The 18,225-nt window shown below is 44.6% G+C and overlaps 1 protein-coding gene across 1 annotated transcript in view; it reads right to left on the bottom strand.

Moving 5' to 3' along the window:
• Positions 1-9,793, bottom strand: part of T265_03803 (hypothetical protein) — a gene marked incomplete at both ends in the record, with an annotated part of 31,836 nt that extends 22,043 nt beyond the window's left edge. The window contains 4 exons of the mRNA XM_009168374.1: positions 199-571; positions 1,099-1,387; positions 4,622-4,851; positions 9,452-9,793. Of these exons, the coding sequence (XP_009166638.1) occupies positions 199-571; positions 1,099-1,387; positions 4,622-4,851; positions 9,452-9,689 (1,130 nt within the window). The remainder of the gene's footprint in view (positions 1-198; positions 572-1,098; positions 1,388-4,621; positions 4,852-9,451) is intronic.
• Positions 9,794-18,225: the final 8,432 nt, after the last annotated feature.

The following is an 18,225-nucleotide window of genomic DNA, read 5'->3' as shown; positions in this document are numbered from 1 at the left end:
GTTTAGACCATTTGTTGGTGTGATTTACTGAAGAATGGCGGTCTATTCAAACTGAACGACAATTAAGGGTTGTGAGGGGAATCAGTCTAATTGAAATAAGAACTAACATTGCAAGACAGCTGTATGGAACTGGGGTCACGGTGGAACAACCTGGGAACTCGACCAAAACAGAAAACAACGGGACCAAATCATACCCACCGTAACATGAGATTCATCAACTGTATTCCTTCGCCTTTGAGAAAGCGATCCTTATTCTCAGGTAGCATCAGAGCACTGCACAAACAGTCGAACATATTGTGCATTAGCTCGATTTCTTCTGGGCTGGAGGGATCGTGACGTTTGTACTGGGCAAGCTGTTGCAAAAGAATGTCAATTCCATCCACTTCACCCAAATGACGCCGGTTGGCCTCGTCCAGCTGCAGTAGTATAGAGAGTAGTTCGCTGACATAAAGTTTGTTGCGATCAAACACGGGACGTCGCTGAAGCCGGCGAAGAAGCCAAGAGAATAGCCCTTGGTTAGACATGGTGACATTCATTTCAGGTCGCACATCCAGTAAATTTTCCACGATTCCTGCGAAGAAATTGGACGAAAATACGAGACTAAAATAGTCATCATGATTAAAAAAACGGCACTCCTATTCCAAGCAACGCGGTGGAATAAAGCTGGATGAAAAAATCCGGTGTGAAGACCCGTAACAGCTAAGCGACGCAAAATGACATTAAAAATGGTGCCCCCATGGTAGTCCATTCTGGATAACCCGTCAAATTTAAGAATCAGTCTATAATTGATAAAATACCAAATTTATTGTTCGGAAAATTTTGTGGTGTGAACCCGACAATTAGAGAACCGTATATAGAGTGCCAAAAGAGTAGAACAAGGCATAAGAACCAACGCAGAGACAGGATTTGGAAAGTTCCAGATATTGATTTTGCAGCGCGGAAACAATGCTTTACAAGGGTAGAAATCATCAGCAGTATGGAATGACAGTGCGGTAAACGGAGGACAAAATTCTAAATAAACCTCAATTGTGATACGCTCACGCCAAAAGGGCTTGAGTAAAACTGTCTAACGCGGTCTAGTCCAGCACATGTACATACCCAATGTTTTGTGAACGCCATCAGCCTCATCCTTGTTGGACTCATCTAACCGGGCTACGTTCTGCATGAGTAGCTGTATTAGTTGTCCGTTGAATAGCAGGTCCAATAATGGGTTGACTCGACTTGGGCCAGCCTCCATAAGGCCATTTGACTCCAAAAGTTCATGCAGTAAATCGATCACAGCCAAACTGATATCCGTGTTCTCATGCGATAAAAGCCCGAGGAGCAGGGACACAGAGCGTGTGTGGTCGGCAAGGATGGGATATAAGTTTGGGTTGGCTGCAATAACCTGGTATGAAAGAGGAAATGTCAGCAATGAAAAGCGGTGCTACTAACAACCATGAGAATCAAACTTTACTGGGAGAGACGCATCTCTCGACAAAAGCCTAGTGAAATAAGTCCTGTGAAAGTAAAACCACTGGAACTGCCGACGGCCAACCTCAAATACATTATGACGACAACGAATTTGACAATCATTTAGAGTGCTAATATAAAGCGCACTTAGATTAAACTGATAAACTTTGCAAGCGAGTAACAGAAAGTCGAAAACCGGTAGATCTTTGATTAGAAAACTAACAGACGTACCGGAAATGTGTGCAATAAACATTACCCTTCCTCGGTGGGAGTGCAGTGAGTAAACTCACAATGAAATTCGGTGTCACGGATTCCAACTATGAATAACGCAGCTATCATCTCTATAGCACTTTAGTGTTGGACTAGCACATAGTACAGATGGGCCACTGTCGTGTTTTTGGTCAGCCCACCGAGCTGAAGTTTTCTAATTGTTTGTGCACTAGACACTGTACAGGGCAAGAGTCGATAGCATACTGGGTCAGTGAAAGTCACAAGGGAATGGCTGATTGAAGCCGTCTCATTCTGATTGGCGGTGTACATCACCAGGCGTCTTAATACTTGTGATGTTTAATCGAATCACAAGTCATCAAATTTATACATGTTTTCGTTTTCCGCTTGTTCGAGGACAACTAACCACAGGCAAATTATTTATTGCACTAGACCGTAAAAATACAGGGAATTGGAAACTTCGATAAGTAGGTTTCCCGGCAAAAGATATGGACAGAAACGTCACGACAATATAATCTCAGACAGTAACTGAGCAGACTTCCCGCAAATGATTTCTTAACTGCAGGTCATACTGTTAGTTGGTCGAACGAGAGACACGTAACCCAACTCAGAGGCTTGACGTATTAAGCCAATTAATAAAAGTGAATAATCATTAAGCCGTGACACGCTTTCGGTAAACAGATGTCATGCAACCCAAAAGAAGTGCAACGGCCGAAATATTGCCAGGTTGCTGAAGCCTAGTGAAGAGCAAACGTAGACCAGTACCTGAGCTTTTTGGTCCCCCACGCCTCTTTACCTATAAACAAACTGAAATGACGTCCAACAGAAAAAATTGTGCTGCGATCCTGATGAGATGCAAGGTCTTATATCAATAATTGACAATTGATCAATGATTAGTGTGTGCGTGCTCAGAAACGTGGCATGCTGGACTTCCGGCGTCATAAACAGTGGCTGTTATTTCATTTCAGTCTTATGTCTAATGAGGTCTCCTCTAAGGGGTCACTCAGCAGGTTCTGGTGTGCCTGTTTGTTAGTCTTGCGGCTGGGAAGTTCGCCTCCTAGTTTTACTCAGAAATTCTACTTCGGACTAAAATTTAACTCAAATCAATATATGGATTCCGGGACGATTGACAGTCGAGTACTCACTCTGTGGTAACCAATGGCTACGTGATCGGTCGACTCCATGGTTGCTTAATAGTAGAGGGGGTGATGACTTTCACTAGGCTTGAACCCTGTACTGCTGAGGGATAACTGCTCGTAAGCACAACGTTGTAGAGGACACTTACCATCGCGATTTGCACCCGAACTAGAAACGTCACCGAGTTGAGCCTCAGACGAGGGCATACTAAACACTGAACTCAACCTCAAACTTGATAAAAACATGGTCATTATTTTATAAAAGGCGCCAGATAAGAGCTACATGTGGTTGGTGGAGAAGCAGAAACTAGAAAATACTATTTGGACCGATTACTACTTATGGGGGTGGACAGACGAACAACACATGAATTATGGTTTATAAACATCCAGTATAAAAAGGACCCTCAGCTCCGGAGTTGGGAGCTATTCGAACACTGGAGTAACCAGTTGCCAACATTACGTTTGCACTGCGTGGTTTCCGTCAAATTTTCTTCAACTTCTGGTCAAAGAAGCTTTCACACCGTTGGTGTTAGAGCTGTTTGTGCACAGGAGTTAACGAAAAGCGACAGGTGAGATTTACAAGTGCTTGAAAAACTGACTTTTTTCCAACTGACTGTTGGTAGGACACCAATACAGGAAAATGAATTTCACAGTCACCGAATGTCACTCCCAAACTACCCTGTCCGGCTGCATCATCACTTTAGTCACCTGATAGAATGAAGTTATCGGTCCAATCGTAGTTAGGTATCAGTAGGCGCAGGGTGATCAGCGTGCGTTCCAAACAGACAGTGAGCATCATTGTTGGTGGATTCGAAAATTGCAGCAATCGCTGCATGTTGATGAACCTGAATTGGTGATAATATGGTGAGATTGGAAGATGAATGGTAAAAAATCAGCTGTAGACCCTTTCGGTGCTTAACAGCCATGCCACCAGAAGGAAGCACGAGGGTTGGGATACTACCAAGTTGCCTAAGCCTAGAGAGGGGAAATCGAGAGGTAGAGATCGGGTTCGAACCACGGACCTTATGGCCAGCAAATTCGCGCTCTAACCACTGAGCCATCTCGCGAATGGTAACATGAGATGATATCTTCAGTTAAATGCGACCACATCGATTTCACTATCTGCCAGTAGTGGTTACAAACAAAAGTTAAAAAATTTTGGACAAATATAAGAGGGAAAGATTGAGAGGCACAAAAGATGGAAACAAAACCAGAAGTCCGTCGAAGAGAGAGACAATGGGGAAAGCATTATTTGGTGGCTGTCAACAACTATGCCGGCACAGCGTGCTTAGTAAGGCATTATTGGTCTTGCTCTGTAGTATTTCATGTTTGTATGAGGGCAGGATATTAACCGGATGCCCATACGGAGGAAGAGATTTGTCTTAGGAGCGTCCTCTCGGAGCTTGGCCAGGTGAGACGGAGGAGGATACTAGTGTTACATTCCAGCTCATACGCCATTCAAATAAAAGCCATTAATTAGAATATCTAGTGAGCTCCGGTTCATCATTCACTTGTGAGCCCAGTTAGTCTGGAGAGAGCTCCTAGGTCACGCCGCTGGTTTCTTCTCATGCCGTGGTGATTTGAAGTTAGGACTTCACCAGCTCTCCTACACAGGCAGCTAGTGGGCTATCGACCCAACCGAAGTGACGAACATTCAACAGCCTTTGATTTGAAGGAAACATCTTCGCTATGATGAGGCTGTGAATAGGACTGCCTCAGGAACTGAGACTAACGAAGACGGGTGAGCTCATAGGCTTCAATAATAAGCGCTAATAGTAATAATAATAATGACAATGTAAACGAACCTGCATTTCTTCTAGAGTTTCTTGGAGATCCACTTCTGATTGCATGAATCGTTTTGGCTGGTCGGGAAACTTCGTCCGAGCCTCTTGGTTAGCTAAGGCACGTTTTTCCAAATAAAGGGTCAAACGTCGCACAGTGGCCTCGTCCACCTCGCTTGCCCCTACAGTAGTCGGCTGATTAGGTTCCTCGTCTTCAATATCATACCCAGTCAGATTGACAACACGCGGGATCTCTGGAAGCAACAATGGTAAAAGTGGATAATAATGTTGCTTGCTGACATTACGTCATGTAGTCAACTGCAAGGACAGCCAGATAAAATGTTATTCACCAGTCTCTCGCGAATGTAGGTTTTTGACCCACTTATTACCGCCCGTTTCTTTAGCAGTTTGTACCGTTAACAGACCAGGAACACAGCAACTTCACGCCTTCGCATGTCCAGAGGCTATAGGGCATGCCTCCTTAAGGGAAAGAAGCGTGGGAACACAACAGAGAAAGACACCAGCAAGGCTGCAGACCAGTTGGACAGCACTGGAATGCGCCGCACTGTTTCCTTGTCATTTTCATCAAAACATGGTCTTTATGGACACTATTCAACGCGAATCTGGCGACAAATGACAAATCCTAGTTAAACCGTTTTCGGGAACACCTGAGTGTTCAAAACCACAACCTACTACGGGCTAAATACTCCATGGATTCGTCAGTTGTATGAGTCCTGCGTACCCCAGCCGCGAAGGCATTAAGATTCCATGGTGCATTATTTTAATCATCGCAACTATGTCAGTGCCCTCCCTCATGGAATTCTCACTAAAGAACTGATCTCATGTTTGGCGATTATAAGATAAATAACTAGTCGAGAAAAATAATCTGAAAAAGTTGTTGAGGATTTATAACTGGACATTTCTGAGGTTTAATGTGGCCCAATATTCACAGTCCACGTTTCTGTTAAAAACCGACACACCGGATTGGAGGCCAACTAAGTTGATATTCCAAGTATTCTGCTCAACTGTCTAAACTTTATATTTTGCGGACGATCAGAGACAACAGGTTTTCAAGGATCAGTTGAAGGAGTCCAGTGGAACAATCTGCGGGCGTTTCCAGTATTTTGCGCATCTTCCAACTCTTCGGCCGTCAATATCCACCAAGGTTTCCGGTCTGCATGGACTGTTTTATCTGATGCCGGATGATGCGTCGGGTTGAGTTGTAGTTACGACCGGGAGAAATCTGTCACCGGGCTTCTGACAAGGCCACGATTCTGTCAGAGGTCCAGTGCCTGAATGAGGTTGGTTGGGTTGTACCGCAAACAGAAGCTCCAGCATTGACCGGTTGATCTGGTAAGTTTGTTTGATTTCTGGATCTACGAGCATTTCAACTACTAAGCGAGGTGTGGGCGTTTTGCGTAAATTTGAAAAGTGCAGTGGAAGGCAGGAGCGGATAAGTACGCGGTTGGGAACCATGCAGGCAGTCCGGGAGTGGGAAGCAGTGGTTGACCATTGCTACCAGTAACTGGTGGCAATATCGTATATTCGGATTCTAGACTGGTTCGTTGGTGGGCGTCACTTTGTCAAGCAAATTCCGTTGTTCCAAAAATTCTTCCTGCAAAGGAACAGTCTGGGACCGGCACACACATGTAGCAGGCACTTTCAGTCATCTGTGAACTTCGTGTCTAACCCAAGACGACCAACCAACTGGGCTCAGTAGCGCTTATCTTACATATGTGAGCGTTCATGGTATCAGCAACTATGTTCGAGCTTTTAGCCGTCCTAAAAGAACACAATGAGCCTCACAGAAATTGTTTCTGAGAGAGCGACAGTCGGAGCCATAGTCCTTCGGAGCGTATAGATACAATGAACAGTGAACGATGAACCAACTTTCACAGACGTTGCCAAACCAACCGCGCAGAGGTGACTATCAACGAGTATACGATCAAGTTGAGAGGCTTCCGCTCAGTGACTGAGCACAATAACAAATAATAACAATCGTTCAGCTGTAGCATCATTCCGATGCCTGTTATAGCCAGCGGAAGGAGACCCGAGGCTGGGATACTGCCGAGTTGCCCAAGCCTAGACAGGAGCAGTCGAGAAGCTCAGGTTGGGTTCGAACCACGGACCTTCCTGTCCGTAAGCTGGTGCGTTAATTACTAAGCTATCTACAGCACAGCACAATACCCACTAAGGCACATCCGACTACTGTGGCCTCCGCGTCAACAAAGGTGTGCAGCTTGAAGTGGGAGGAGGACCTGGACGCGGTCCGTTCAATTTCAGTACTTGCTTCGTGGATCCTTGTTTATGACAAACAGCATACATCAGTGCACACAGAATCCAGCGTATGAACGACAAAAGCTTATATTCCGGGTTACGAAAATTAAAAGCAACAGATAGACCGGGCGCCGAGGTTTGAATATTGAGGTCGAATTGCCGGAGGCTGTCGGCACCGGCTGACGCGCATATGTTGTGGTCAGGACCGATGCAATACGAATAAGGTTGTCGGTTTTAATGGATTGGCCTACAAAGGCAGGGTTATTGATGGGTTAGGCTGGGGAAAACATGTGAGGAAAGAAGGCAGACGTCATCAGTTTTCGTTTACCCACGCTGCAGCAAGTAAGATGAACCGCGGTTGTGGGCATGAGATAACAGTATTTTGGTTTGTGACATCCATGGCTGTCGGTGGGCTGGAATACTGTCAGGGCGTCCGGACTAGACAGAAAGGCGATACGGATCCTCATTAAAGCCTCCGGGACTGGCCGCAAGACAGTGGATGGGACAGCAGTACACATGTTTTAACAAGTTCCAACCCCAAACCTGGAGGACCAAGAGGCTGGGTCCGGCATTCGAATGAGAAACTCTGCGAGTGAAACCCTACAGTAAAGGTCGATAGAAGTATGCAAACTGCCACAACGCAATAAAGAAGTCTCCTCGCAGCGGGAGTAAGCGCTTTGTGGAGCTTCTTCTCGCATATTACCTTAAAGATATGGAGTACACAGAGGAAATTCTATCCGAATACAAAATATGCTAACCAATAGGACCAAGACTACCATCCCTTTTGCAACGTGCTTCGCACTTTCAAAGTGAAAAGTGCACCGAAACTGGCCACGGTATCAGAACCACTAGACAGTGGACAGGCTTACCCACCCGAGTGACTGCACCATGTCTAATGTCACCACAGCTGTCGAAGTGTATGCCAGAAGCGATGTAGCCGTTTGTTTTCTCTTGAACTTAGGCATTGCTCGAGGCAACGTAACGCTGGCTTGTAGGAAAGACTGTCCAAAGCTCGGGTGTTTTTTACGCGTGAAGCCTAGAAACCCTACACCATCGATGCCTTCAAAGCATAGCAGATGTATAATGAAAATATTGAAATGGCAATGCTGAAGTTCGACGAATGGTTTTTGGAAACTAGCTGCTTGTCAAACTGATGAATTGATTCCGCTGCACAGACTGAGCTGGTTCGGTCATCTGATCCGTACGCGAGGTGATCGATTGCCTTGCCGTACCAGGTTTCCAATGGAAAGTACCGGAAGTTGGCAGCGTATGATCTAGAGACGATGCATGGAGAAAAACTAATTTTGGCTGTATTAGTGCATGCCATCTGCGAGGTTGGCTTACCACAGACACATAACGACGGCGAGATGGCCCAAGTGGTTAGAGCGCAAATTTACTGACCGGAAGGAACGTGTTTCGAAGCCGACATCTGCCTCTTGGCTTTCCCTGTCTAGACTTGGGCAATCTGGCAGTATCCCAGCCCTCGTGCAACATTCAGCTGAACGATTTCAATTTCTATAAATCGATGACTGGAGTATTCACGCACATGCCGGTGCTGCGCTTATTCTGTTATTCGTACTCATTGACCCGCTGTTTTTTTATGTTCTATTTTTTATGTGTATTTTCGTCGCCTCTGTTTGATATTGCCAACTGCCGTGAGTTTCGGCGACCCCAATCACTGTACCTTCATACACGTCACGTGATTATCCGACAGAACGATTGAACTGTAGCGAATGGCTACGGAACAGGTGAATAGCCTTCATAATCTACCATATGCCGGAAGGCTAAGATCCCCAATATTTACTTTGTACATTGCCGATGGATATGTACGATTATCAATATTACAACTTTTCGATTTTTCATTTTTGTAAACTATGAGGATTTCGTGAAAGGCTTCGTAGGATTTTAGTAAGAATATAACCTTACTTTGGTTATGTGCACAACAGCGTTTTTAAGTGTTTGTTCCAGTTGCACTCCGACTTTGCCTAAGATGTAATGTTTTTCAAAACATAATCCCCGGCGACTTACACGGCTTCTACATGAAAGTGATGCGAGTGTTGTTGACACAAATCAGTGATACCTAAAGCGCCATCCAGCGACTACGTATAACTATAAATTCGCAAATGAGGTGCAAGCCCAAGTTGTATGGGGCGAATCAACGAGGTTATTTACTGGGGTGTGGTAATAGCATCACACCACAGGAACTACCACCATCCTTCCCTTCCAACTCTCCAGGAATTCGGATTATCCTAACCCGGATCAATACCATCAGCCTGCAGAGTCGAGGAAGTAAACCGACCCATAAACATTGAAGCAGTGATTGTCGACGCCAATTCTTTCTTCGCTGGTCCAATTCCACTCCGAACTCCGCACCAGATTTCGTGCTTTTCAAACTATTGGACTTCAACATGCAGGTGCTGCAGTCCACAGTGAGCTGATCCATACAGCACTTGAACCATCGCCGTTAAATCTTGTGGGACAAGAAAACACTTCGGCTTAGTGTGTACAAGAGTAATGGAACTAACAGCACCAGCACAGGGACGAAACACAACCCAGTTCAAAATCCAAGCAACCAACCTTCTGTATGTCCTATGAAAGAGGACGCATCGGTGTGAGTGATTGAGGGCACTGCAGATGGCATATCCGAAAACCTTGGGCGTTTGTACTCAGCATCTTCGGGCGCGCGTTCAGAGAGTGACGGTGGAGGGGGAGGCTTTAAAGATCTCCGCAACTGTGGGCTAGGTGACTGTTGGATAACAATGAAGCGTAACACAAACGAAAGTACCAACCGCAAACGACAAGACATCCCTAACATCCATTGTGCCGTTTGAAATTGTGAGAACAAAAGCACTGTGTAGTCTGCAGCTTTCAAGGATTCCTCACACACCTAGCGGACTTTGAGCCGTGACTCAAACACCCATGGGAAGACCGATTGGCGACTAAAGGGCGGGAAATTCAAATCTACTTCCCGTGGCAATAGCCTCATTCTGATTGGTCAAAAGGTCATCGACCGGGACATTCAGAAATGTGACTGCGTTCAGTGCCAGTTCATGGCTTATTCTTAACTCAGCAGCATTTATCTATCGTATGGTAACAGAAAAAGCAATAATATGGAGACCTAGTCTCAGAGTGCTTTACCTTCGAAATTGTTATGACTTTTGCCCGTATAAACTTGTGAACGAATGCAGTCGCTGTGTACTCTATTTGTGGGGTTCACGGATCGCTGCACAGGAACGATACATTCATTTAAATTTCTTGGGTCAGTTTTCCTCTTGCCGTTCACCTGAATGATAAGCGAAAATTGATGTAGCACCGCTCTTCAAGTTCTCAGCGAGGAGAAGTAAGATTATCAGTGCGAGGACTCACCAAAAAGGCGCTTAACAATGCTTCGAGCTGGGCCTTTTGCCGAAGCGTTAACAGCCGTCGGAAGTGGGTTTTTCTATGCAGCAATTACTCGAATTAAGAGAAATTGCCCATTATTATTATTTTCTCATCGAATATTTCTCACTTCATGACATTGCCACCTTTTCGCGGGAGCCCCACTACCCTCAAATCCCCCAATCTTGCCCCATTCTGACTGTAAACCCATGATCATGCCAGACGGTATGCCACCCACAAGTTGGGAATTTACGTCATTATTATTATATAAGTGTGCTCTCTGAGCTTGAAAATTTTCCCACCATGTCTTAGCCGTGTGCTATTTTGGTCGACGGTGGAAACCCTGTTGTTCAAACCTTGTTCATGACTGTCCGGCCTAGTGGCATTCTAAATTGGCGGGTTTGTGGGATGGCCGGATGTGCTTATTTATCCAACTCTCCAGGCGCATTTTTCTATGACAGGTGTTTGCAAATTAGGGCGCTATGCATTACACAAACGGCAATATGGCTGTTAACAATGAAACCATATTATAGGCTCCAAGTTGGAAATACAAGTACTTGGGAAGCTGGAGGAGCTGAAATGGTGTTGAAGTCCTTGTCCACATAACGCTTCGCCCTTTTCAACAAACTTCGCAACAATCCACAGACGGATTACTTTGAAATTAAACCATAATCGCGGTCAAAGAACCCGGCTCACATTAGTCAGTAGAGGGCTGCCTCTTACTTCCAGCTAAATCGAAAGACGGGGGAGCAATTGGGGTTGCTTTATACTTGCCAGAAGCCTTGCCCATCGCATTTGACTTCACCGACACCCCCTGCACCAACTTTGATGCACTGTGGATGCAAATCCAGGTGCGCGGGACCGATTATCATCCAGTCGACGTGGTCTACCTTCACCATTCAAGTCCAGCGGAAGATGGTTACTTCCTCAACAAACACCAGAGCAACCTTTCTTCAACTACAGGCTAACGCAGCTCCTATTAGTAGGTGATTCTAAAACCCCAAAGTCCCCCTGGGTGAATATTGACTGCGTCATGTCTAGTAGATCGACGCTACCCAAAAACTTTCAGCAGTGCACTTGGTCAGAAAATGTCGCTTCGGCTACGGAAAACCGCGCTTGAAAACTACCATTCTTACCGGATTCGGTTATCACAAACAAAGGGTGTTTTGTTGCTCAAGCGTTTAATAAGGCACCACTGGAACGTATTGCTGGATGTGACCTTCGTTTCCATCAGCTACTAGGCCGGGAACCCGGAAACACAAATGTTAATCTGAAATTTCTTCCCCACTGACTTCAAGGAAATGCGCATCCCCTTTGTCGTCGTAAATTAGAATCAGCTTGCGTGAAGGAGACAGAAATATTCTATGACAAAATCACAAACGTGATGCAGTGTGCATCCCAAAGAAACCAGCGCCTAATCGAGCGGACCGAAACCAAACCAAGAATGCTTTGAGAAAATGTGATGGAAGTTAATCAAATACTCTACGCTGTTATTTGTTCATGTCATACAGAACATTTGGATAAGCTGTTGGCTCAACTTACTCTGCTTCAAGAATGTGTTTCATTTAAATTCACTAAGGTGCCATTTTGCGATTGTCGTTGTCTCTGCTGCACACCGACAACCCTCAAGACTTTTTTCCACTCCATATTCATTATCTGCGAATGAATATAAACCCTGGGGTTCCAAAGCCGGCGTTCTCCAAGCGAAAATAGACTTTGCAGTGCAATGGCGTTTGACCGGTGCACATTGTAAATGAATAAAAATGAATTCGTATGACCCCCAGTGGGCGCAATGCAAACAACTTTATTACGCATGGGGAGAATAGAACAGAAGACATTACGAGGATAGTTATCGAAACGATTGAGGTATCTGGCTCTCATCAAACCTGTCTTTCTCACTGCAATATGAAAAATCGGTTCAAAAGACATTTCCCCCTCCCCCGATTTTTCGACGAACCTTCTCCCGTGTTATTCGAATGGGCCCTACGTCAGACCACTTCTTGAATATGTCAACCAAATTGGTAGCCAGTTTCACTGCAATATGAAAAATCGGTTCAAAAGACATTTCCCCCTCCCCCGATTTTTCGACGAACCTTCTCCCGTGTTATTCGAATGGGCCCTACGTCAGACCACTTCTTGAATATGTCAACCAAATTGTGTAGCCAGTTCACAAGAAGATGCCAACACTCATTGAGCGCGTAATATTAGATGCTACGAGACTGGCTGCCGGCCCTGAATCCCCTGATTAAGAAACGCATCCCGCGGTGCTTACCTTCTTACCTACAGTAGCTCGGCATCCGAGGTGATCTAATACTTAATTATGCCCTGTGTGAGCAATGTTTGGCAGGCGGCTTCTTCATCACCTATTGAAATAACACGCGGTGGAAACAGGGTAAGTTTTCCATGCTAAGAGCGCAAACATTTAGCAGACAACAATTTTTCCGATTTCATGTATTTGGTGTGTGAGATACCCTTAATCCAACAGGTGTTCATGCTGCATCTAGTACACGGTGGAAGACTTTTCCAGACGCATTTTTATGAGCCCTTGTGCTGAAAATATTACTGCTTAGACCTGGCAAATTGAAAAGCACTGATCAAACTCTCTCTTCTAGGGTATTTTAAGTGAATAGAAGCCTCTGAAAGTCAAGAATAAACCCGATTTGGAAACCGTAGTCAAAGGACTTAACACTCTGTACTACCCGCCAAAAGTACGTTTACCATTACGGGACCATTAGTATACAACTACCAACTGATCGATCACCTTCGGCATCCGGGGCTATTCCAGAAATGTTCAAACATTCATGATATACGTGCTTTTAAATAAAGTAGTCACCAAACACTCAATTTTATATACCTTGAAACGGAAGTTTATTATATAGCTCGGTGCGATTCCTTCGAGATAAACAGTTTTCTTGGAATACGACGGCAGAGCTTGTTGCGGCAGAACAAGAGAAGCTGCGAATGGCCCTGTGGCTTCAACTTAAACATACAGAGCTCATTATAAAGGCTTGCATCCTGCACCAGCGTTTTCAGCACACTACTATCCGGGGAGGACGAATGACGAGCGGTTGTAACCTGCATACCGCTTACATGACAAATCCGTCAGCGTCTTTGTGGCGGCAGGGAATGCCCAAATTTTCTTGAAGAAAAACAACCCAGGATATGGCCGTGAAATGCTCCTTTCCTAATGAACACGGTGCTTGTGTTCGCCTTGTTTAGGCTTTGGTGAAGTAGTTGCTAAGGATACGTCAAGCAGGCGTTTAACATTTGGTTGGACAATGATTGAGTCATAGGTCCTGGAGTGATGAGGATCATGCATCATTTTAATGTCAGTTGCCGTATTTCATTCATGCGAATGGCTTCAGTGGCATACCGATTTTTCTGATAGAGCGCACTTTAGGGCAATCGATCCTAAAAATTCAATACCAGCCCAAAGATTTGAGCACATAGGCATTTGATTTTTCTTTCTTACATCGATGACCACAATGTTGGAAAATACAAATTCGATGAAGCCGATAAACGAATGATCAGACTATTGCCCAAAGACAATTTCGGCGGTTTCTAGCGAACAACACATCCTCTAGTGCACATCTAAGTGCAAGTGACATGGAACGCCGTAGACTGTCTTTAAAGCGTTAGGAAGAGAATGAAATATCTAGTTGTTGGGAATGAACAGAGAATGATGAACTAGAAGTTGGGAAAATGCCACTTTGTAGCTGTATATCAGGACATAAAGTAATATGCATTATTATAATTAGACGAAGCCCCATTTTCTTCCATTCCGCGCATCTCATCAAACTAAGCGCCTTTATCAGGTTCGCTGCATCGGTTAAATATAACGCGCAGAAAAAAGGCCCGTCCTGCACACTGCCCGTGTAACGGCATCGCAGTCACATTTGACATTTGTCTTCGCCATACCTAGTTTAGTTCCAATCCTACATGGTTACTGCCGAAAGAATAGCATACGTGATAGATTTCACCGCTAACCTCAGGTGCCGTTGGCCGCTTTTTATTGAGCGCTTTTATGACTTAGACAGTTTGCGCGTTACGATTTAACAGTTTCCTGTCTTGAGGTTTGGAATAACCATGCTGCTGATCAAACTCCGCGCCCGCCGCGAAAGGCCGCCCTCGCGTCGGCTTGTGTGAGCTCACAAGTACGTTTACCATTACGGGACCATTAGTATACAACTACCAACTGATCGATCACCTTCGGCATCCGGGGCTATTCCAGAAATGTTCAAACATTCATGATATACGTGCTTTTAAATAAAGTAGTCACCAAACACTCAATTTTATATACCTTGAAACGGAAGTTTATTATATAGCTCGGTGCGATTCCTTCGAGATAAACAGTTTTCTTGGAATACGACGGCAGAGCTTGTTGCGGCAGAACAAGAGAAGCTGCGAATGGCCCTGTGGCTTCAACTTAAACATACAGAGCTCATTATAAAGGCTTGCATCCTGCACCAGCGTTTTCAGCACACTACTATCCGGGGAGGACGAATGACGAGCGGTTGTAACCTGCATACCGCTTACATGACAAATCCGTCAGCGTCTTTGTGGCGGCACGGAATGCCCAAATTTTCTTGAAGAAAAACAACCCAGGATATGGCCGTGAAATGCTCCTTTCCTAATGAACACGGTGCTTGTGTTCGCCTTGTTTAGGCTTTGGTGAAGTAGTTGCTAAGGATACGTCAAGCAGGCGTTTAACATTTGGTTGGACAATGATTGAGTCATAGGTCCTGGAGTGATGAGGATCATGCATCATTTTAATGTCAGTTGCCGTATTTCATTCATGCGAATGGCTTCAGTGGCATACCGATTTTTCTGATAGAGCGCACTTTAGGGCAATCGATCCTAAAAATTCAATACCAGCCCAAAGATTTGAGCACATAGGCATTTGATTTTTCTTTCTTACATCGATGACCACAATGTTGGAAAATACAAATTCGATGAAGCCGATAAACGAATGATCAGACTATTGCCCAAAGACAATTTCGGCGGTTTCTAGCGAACAACACATCCTCTAGTGCACATCTAAGTGCAAGTGACATGGAACGCCGTAGACTGTCTTTAAAGCGTTAGGAAGAGAATGAAATATCTAGTTGTTGGGAATGAACAGAGAATGATGAACTAGAAGTTGGGAAAATGCCACTTTGTAGCTGTATATCAGGACATAAAGTAATATGCATTATTATAATTAGACGAAGCCCCATTTTCTTCCATTCCGCGCATCTCATCAAACTAAGCGCCTTTATCAGGTTCGCTGCATCGGTTAAATATAACGCGCAGAAAAAAGGCCCGTCCTGCACACTGCCCGTGTAACGGCATCGCAGTCACATTTGACATTTGTCTTCGCCATACCTAGTTTAGTTCCAATCCTACATGGTTACTGCCGAAAGAATAGCATACGTGATAGATTTCACCGCTAACCTCAGGTGCCGTTGGCCGCTTTTTATTGAGCGCTTTTATGACTTAGACAGTTTGCGCGTTACGATTTAACAGTTTCCTGTCTTGAGGTTTGGAATAACCATGCTGCTGATCAAACTCCGAGCCCGCCGCGAAAGGCCGCCCTCGCGTCGGCTTGTGTGAGCTCACAAATTAAATTTAATTTCCACAGCCGCATTCACACTGCAAGTAAACCACCGCTTGGATGCTTATATTCGGATGTGTATAGTGAAACGTCAGGAACCAAGTTATACACGAAAAACCAGTAAATTATGGTACATCAGGCAGAGAAAATGATTTTCTTCAATCAGTCATATTTTTGTAGCGTCCATTGAGGTTCAGGTGGCGAAATACACCATTTGCATTTGATGTTATCCTGGCATCCCACTCACTCTCCATCCTGTTGAAGAAGGGTGAACGCAGGCTGGATGAATCTGCTTTTAAGCGGACTTTATCCTCGAGGGCACGTCGAGTAACAGCCACTCCTGCAACGCAAATGAAATAAGGCGATATATGCAACAGAGATGAACAGGCGCATATTCTGCAATATTTTGCAGCTTGTTCCAAAAATTAGGAATGCTTAAGCGCCTTAATTGTCAGCACTGCAAGATATATTTTCGAGGGCTGATCGCTGTTATTAATGTCCGTATACCTGGTTAATCTCTCATTGGTAATCCCTTTTAGAAAGATAATCATCTTATATCAAAACCTTCCCTATTTATGGGCTTGAAATGAACTAATTCCTTTCCGCATCAATGGATTAAGTGATAAACTCGGATAAAGCGCGAGTCTTAAACATTCGCACGTTGTGCAGGCATGTTATTGTGCTAAGTACGAATTCCAGGGCAACCGAAAAAGTATTGCAGTAAGAACGCTTTTGCCTTCCATGTCGCTTGCCAAATGCGTTCAAATTTCCTCCGATTGTACACACAAAATCAGCCGTCGATCGCGGCTTCAGCCTATGCACAAGTGCAGTGCGATCATCTTTTGGTTTATAATCTGGTCAGTCCCCCAAAGCTTGAAGGTGCGTTTGATCAGTTCACACTAGTCTTTCACGAAAATGTTTTGAACAATCATTTATTGTGACAGGCTGGATCGTTAACCTTAGTTTGATGGCTGTTCAGCCAGCATTCGGAGGTCCCGATTTTGTTCAACCATGTAAATTTGCTGGCTGTAATATTTCTCCCACCTTCATAATGAGATCCGAATTTCTGGTTTAAATTACGACATTGCCCTTTCCGGTAAAATATGGTTTATTGTAACCCTTGAGAGCTGTCGACATTGACTTTGTACTGACATTTTCAAGCGTTAACTGCACCGGGGTATGTGTACTATTGAGTTACTGACAAATGTCGTTCAAAATGAACGCGTTAAACGTGCTTGTTCGTGCATCGAAAACGAATTTTGTGGACGTCTTAAAGGACGGCTCAAGGGTGGTAAGTTCTTAAATGAAGGCGTGGGACGATTCAAACACCACGTTGGTGAGGCGTGTGCCTTTAACACCTGATACAAGTTTAACCGTTTCTTTGTAGCTCAAAACATTCCACAATGAACACGTGATCCATTCCGCAACTGCACTGCTTTTGTGGAGACCTCGGACCCGCGTCACAATAGTCAACGAATACCAAGGTATCAAACTAATCCATTAATGTGCTCTAACGATTTTACAGTCGCTGCAAAACACAGTTCAGTCTGACGGTAAATAAACTTGCATGGCGTTTTCCTGAATTATATTGGCAGTAAACAGATCTAGATGCATTCACGAGAACCAAATTAGTTCACCACAGGACAGCTAGGAGCAGCGCATCAATACAAAACTGCGCGTGCAATTGGAATCGTTGTTATGCACATCGGTGTGGAGTGAATAATAAATTGTTCTGTGCGGCGCAGTAGCACATGCTCGGGCTTCAAACTTTTCTAGAGAAATTTATCATAAGGCTCAGGCGGCTCCATGCATCATTGGCTAATGTGGAATAATCCACCGCCAACATTCAGGTCATAAAAAACCAGCCACTTTTCCCAATGTAACAAGAAAGAAGGAGATGGCTGAACAGAATCCTACTGCCGTCGAAACACCTGAATGTAATCTGAATTGCCATTTCTATGCGATCTTTCCACAGCGGCCACCAAGTTATCATCTCCTTAAATGATGGATTTCGGTATCGTCGGATATGTAGACAGCTTAATTACATTGTGAGACTACTGAGCTCTGAACCCCAATGCTGAGCACCGGTCTCATCCAAACATTTACAGGACACACCAGTGTTCCGGCAACGGTGAGGTTGACTTAGTATGTAGTGGATAACGTGAGCAAATACCAGTTCAAAGTAGTGAAATCAAGTGAAAAAGAGACGAGATGATACAACTCACAGTTCTTTGGTACAGTTAGTTATTACCACCACAATAAATCCAAAGCGATCTCCTTCCTGGAATCTTCCTTGATATATTCCTAGATACTTTCTATCCCGTCGTAGTCTGAAAGGTAGATCACCGCTCGTTAATTCACTGCCAGCGTAATTCGACAC

The sequence above is a fragment of the Opisthorchis viverrini genome (genome assembly GCF_000715545.1).
Source record: "Opisthorchis viverrini unplaced genomic scaffold opera_v5_56, whole genome shotgun sequence".
Classification (NCBI taxonomy): Eukaryota; Metazoa; Platyhelminthes; class Trematoda; order Opisthorchiida; family Opisthorchiidae; genus Opisthorchis; species Opisthorchis viverrini.
This window is presented reverse-complemented; position numbering and strand designations above follow the sequence as displayed.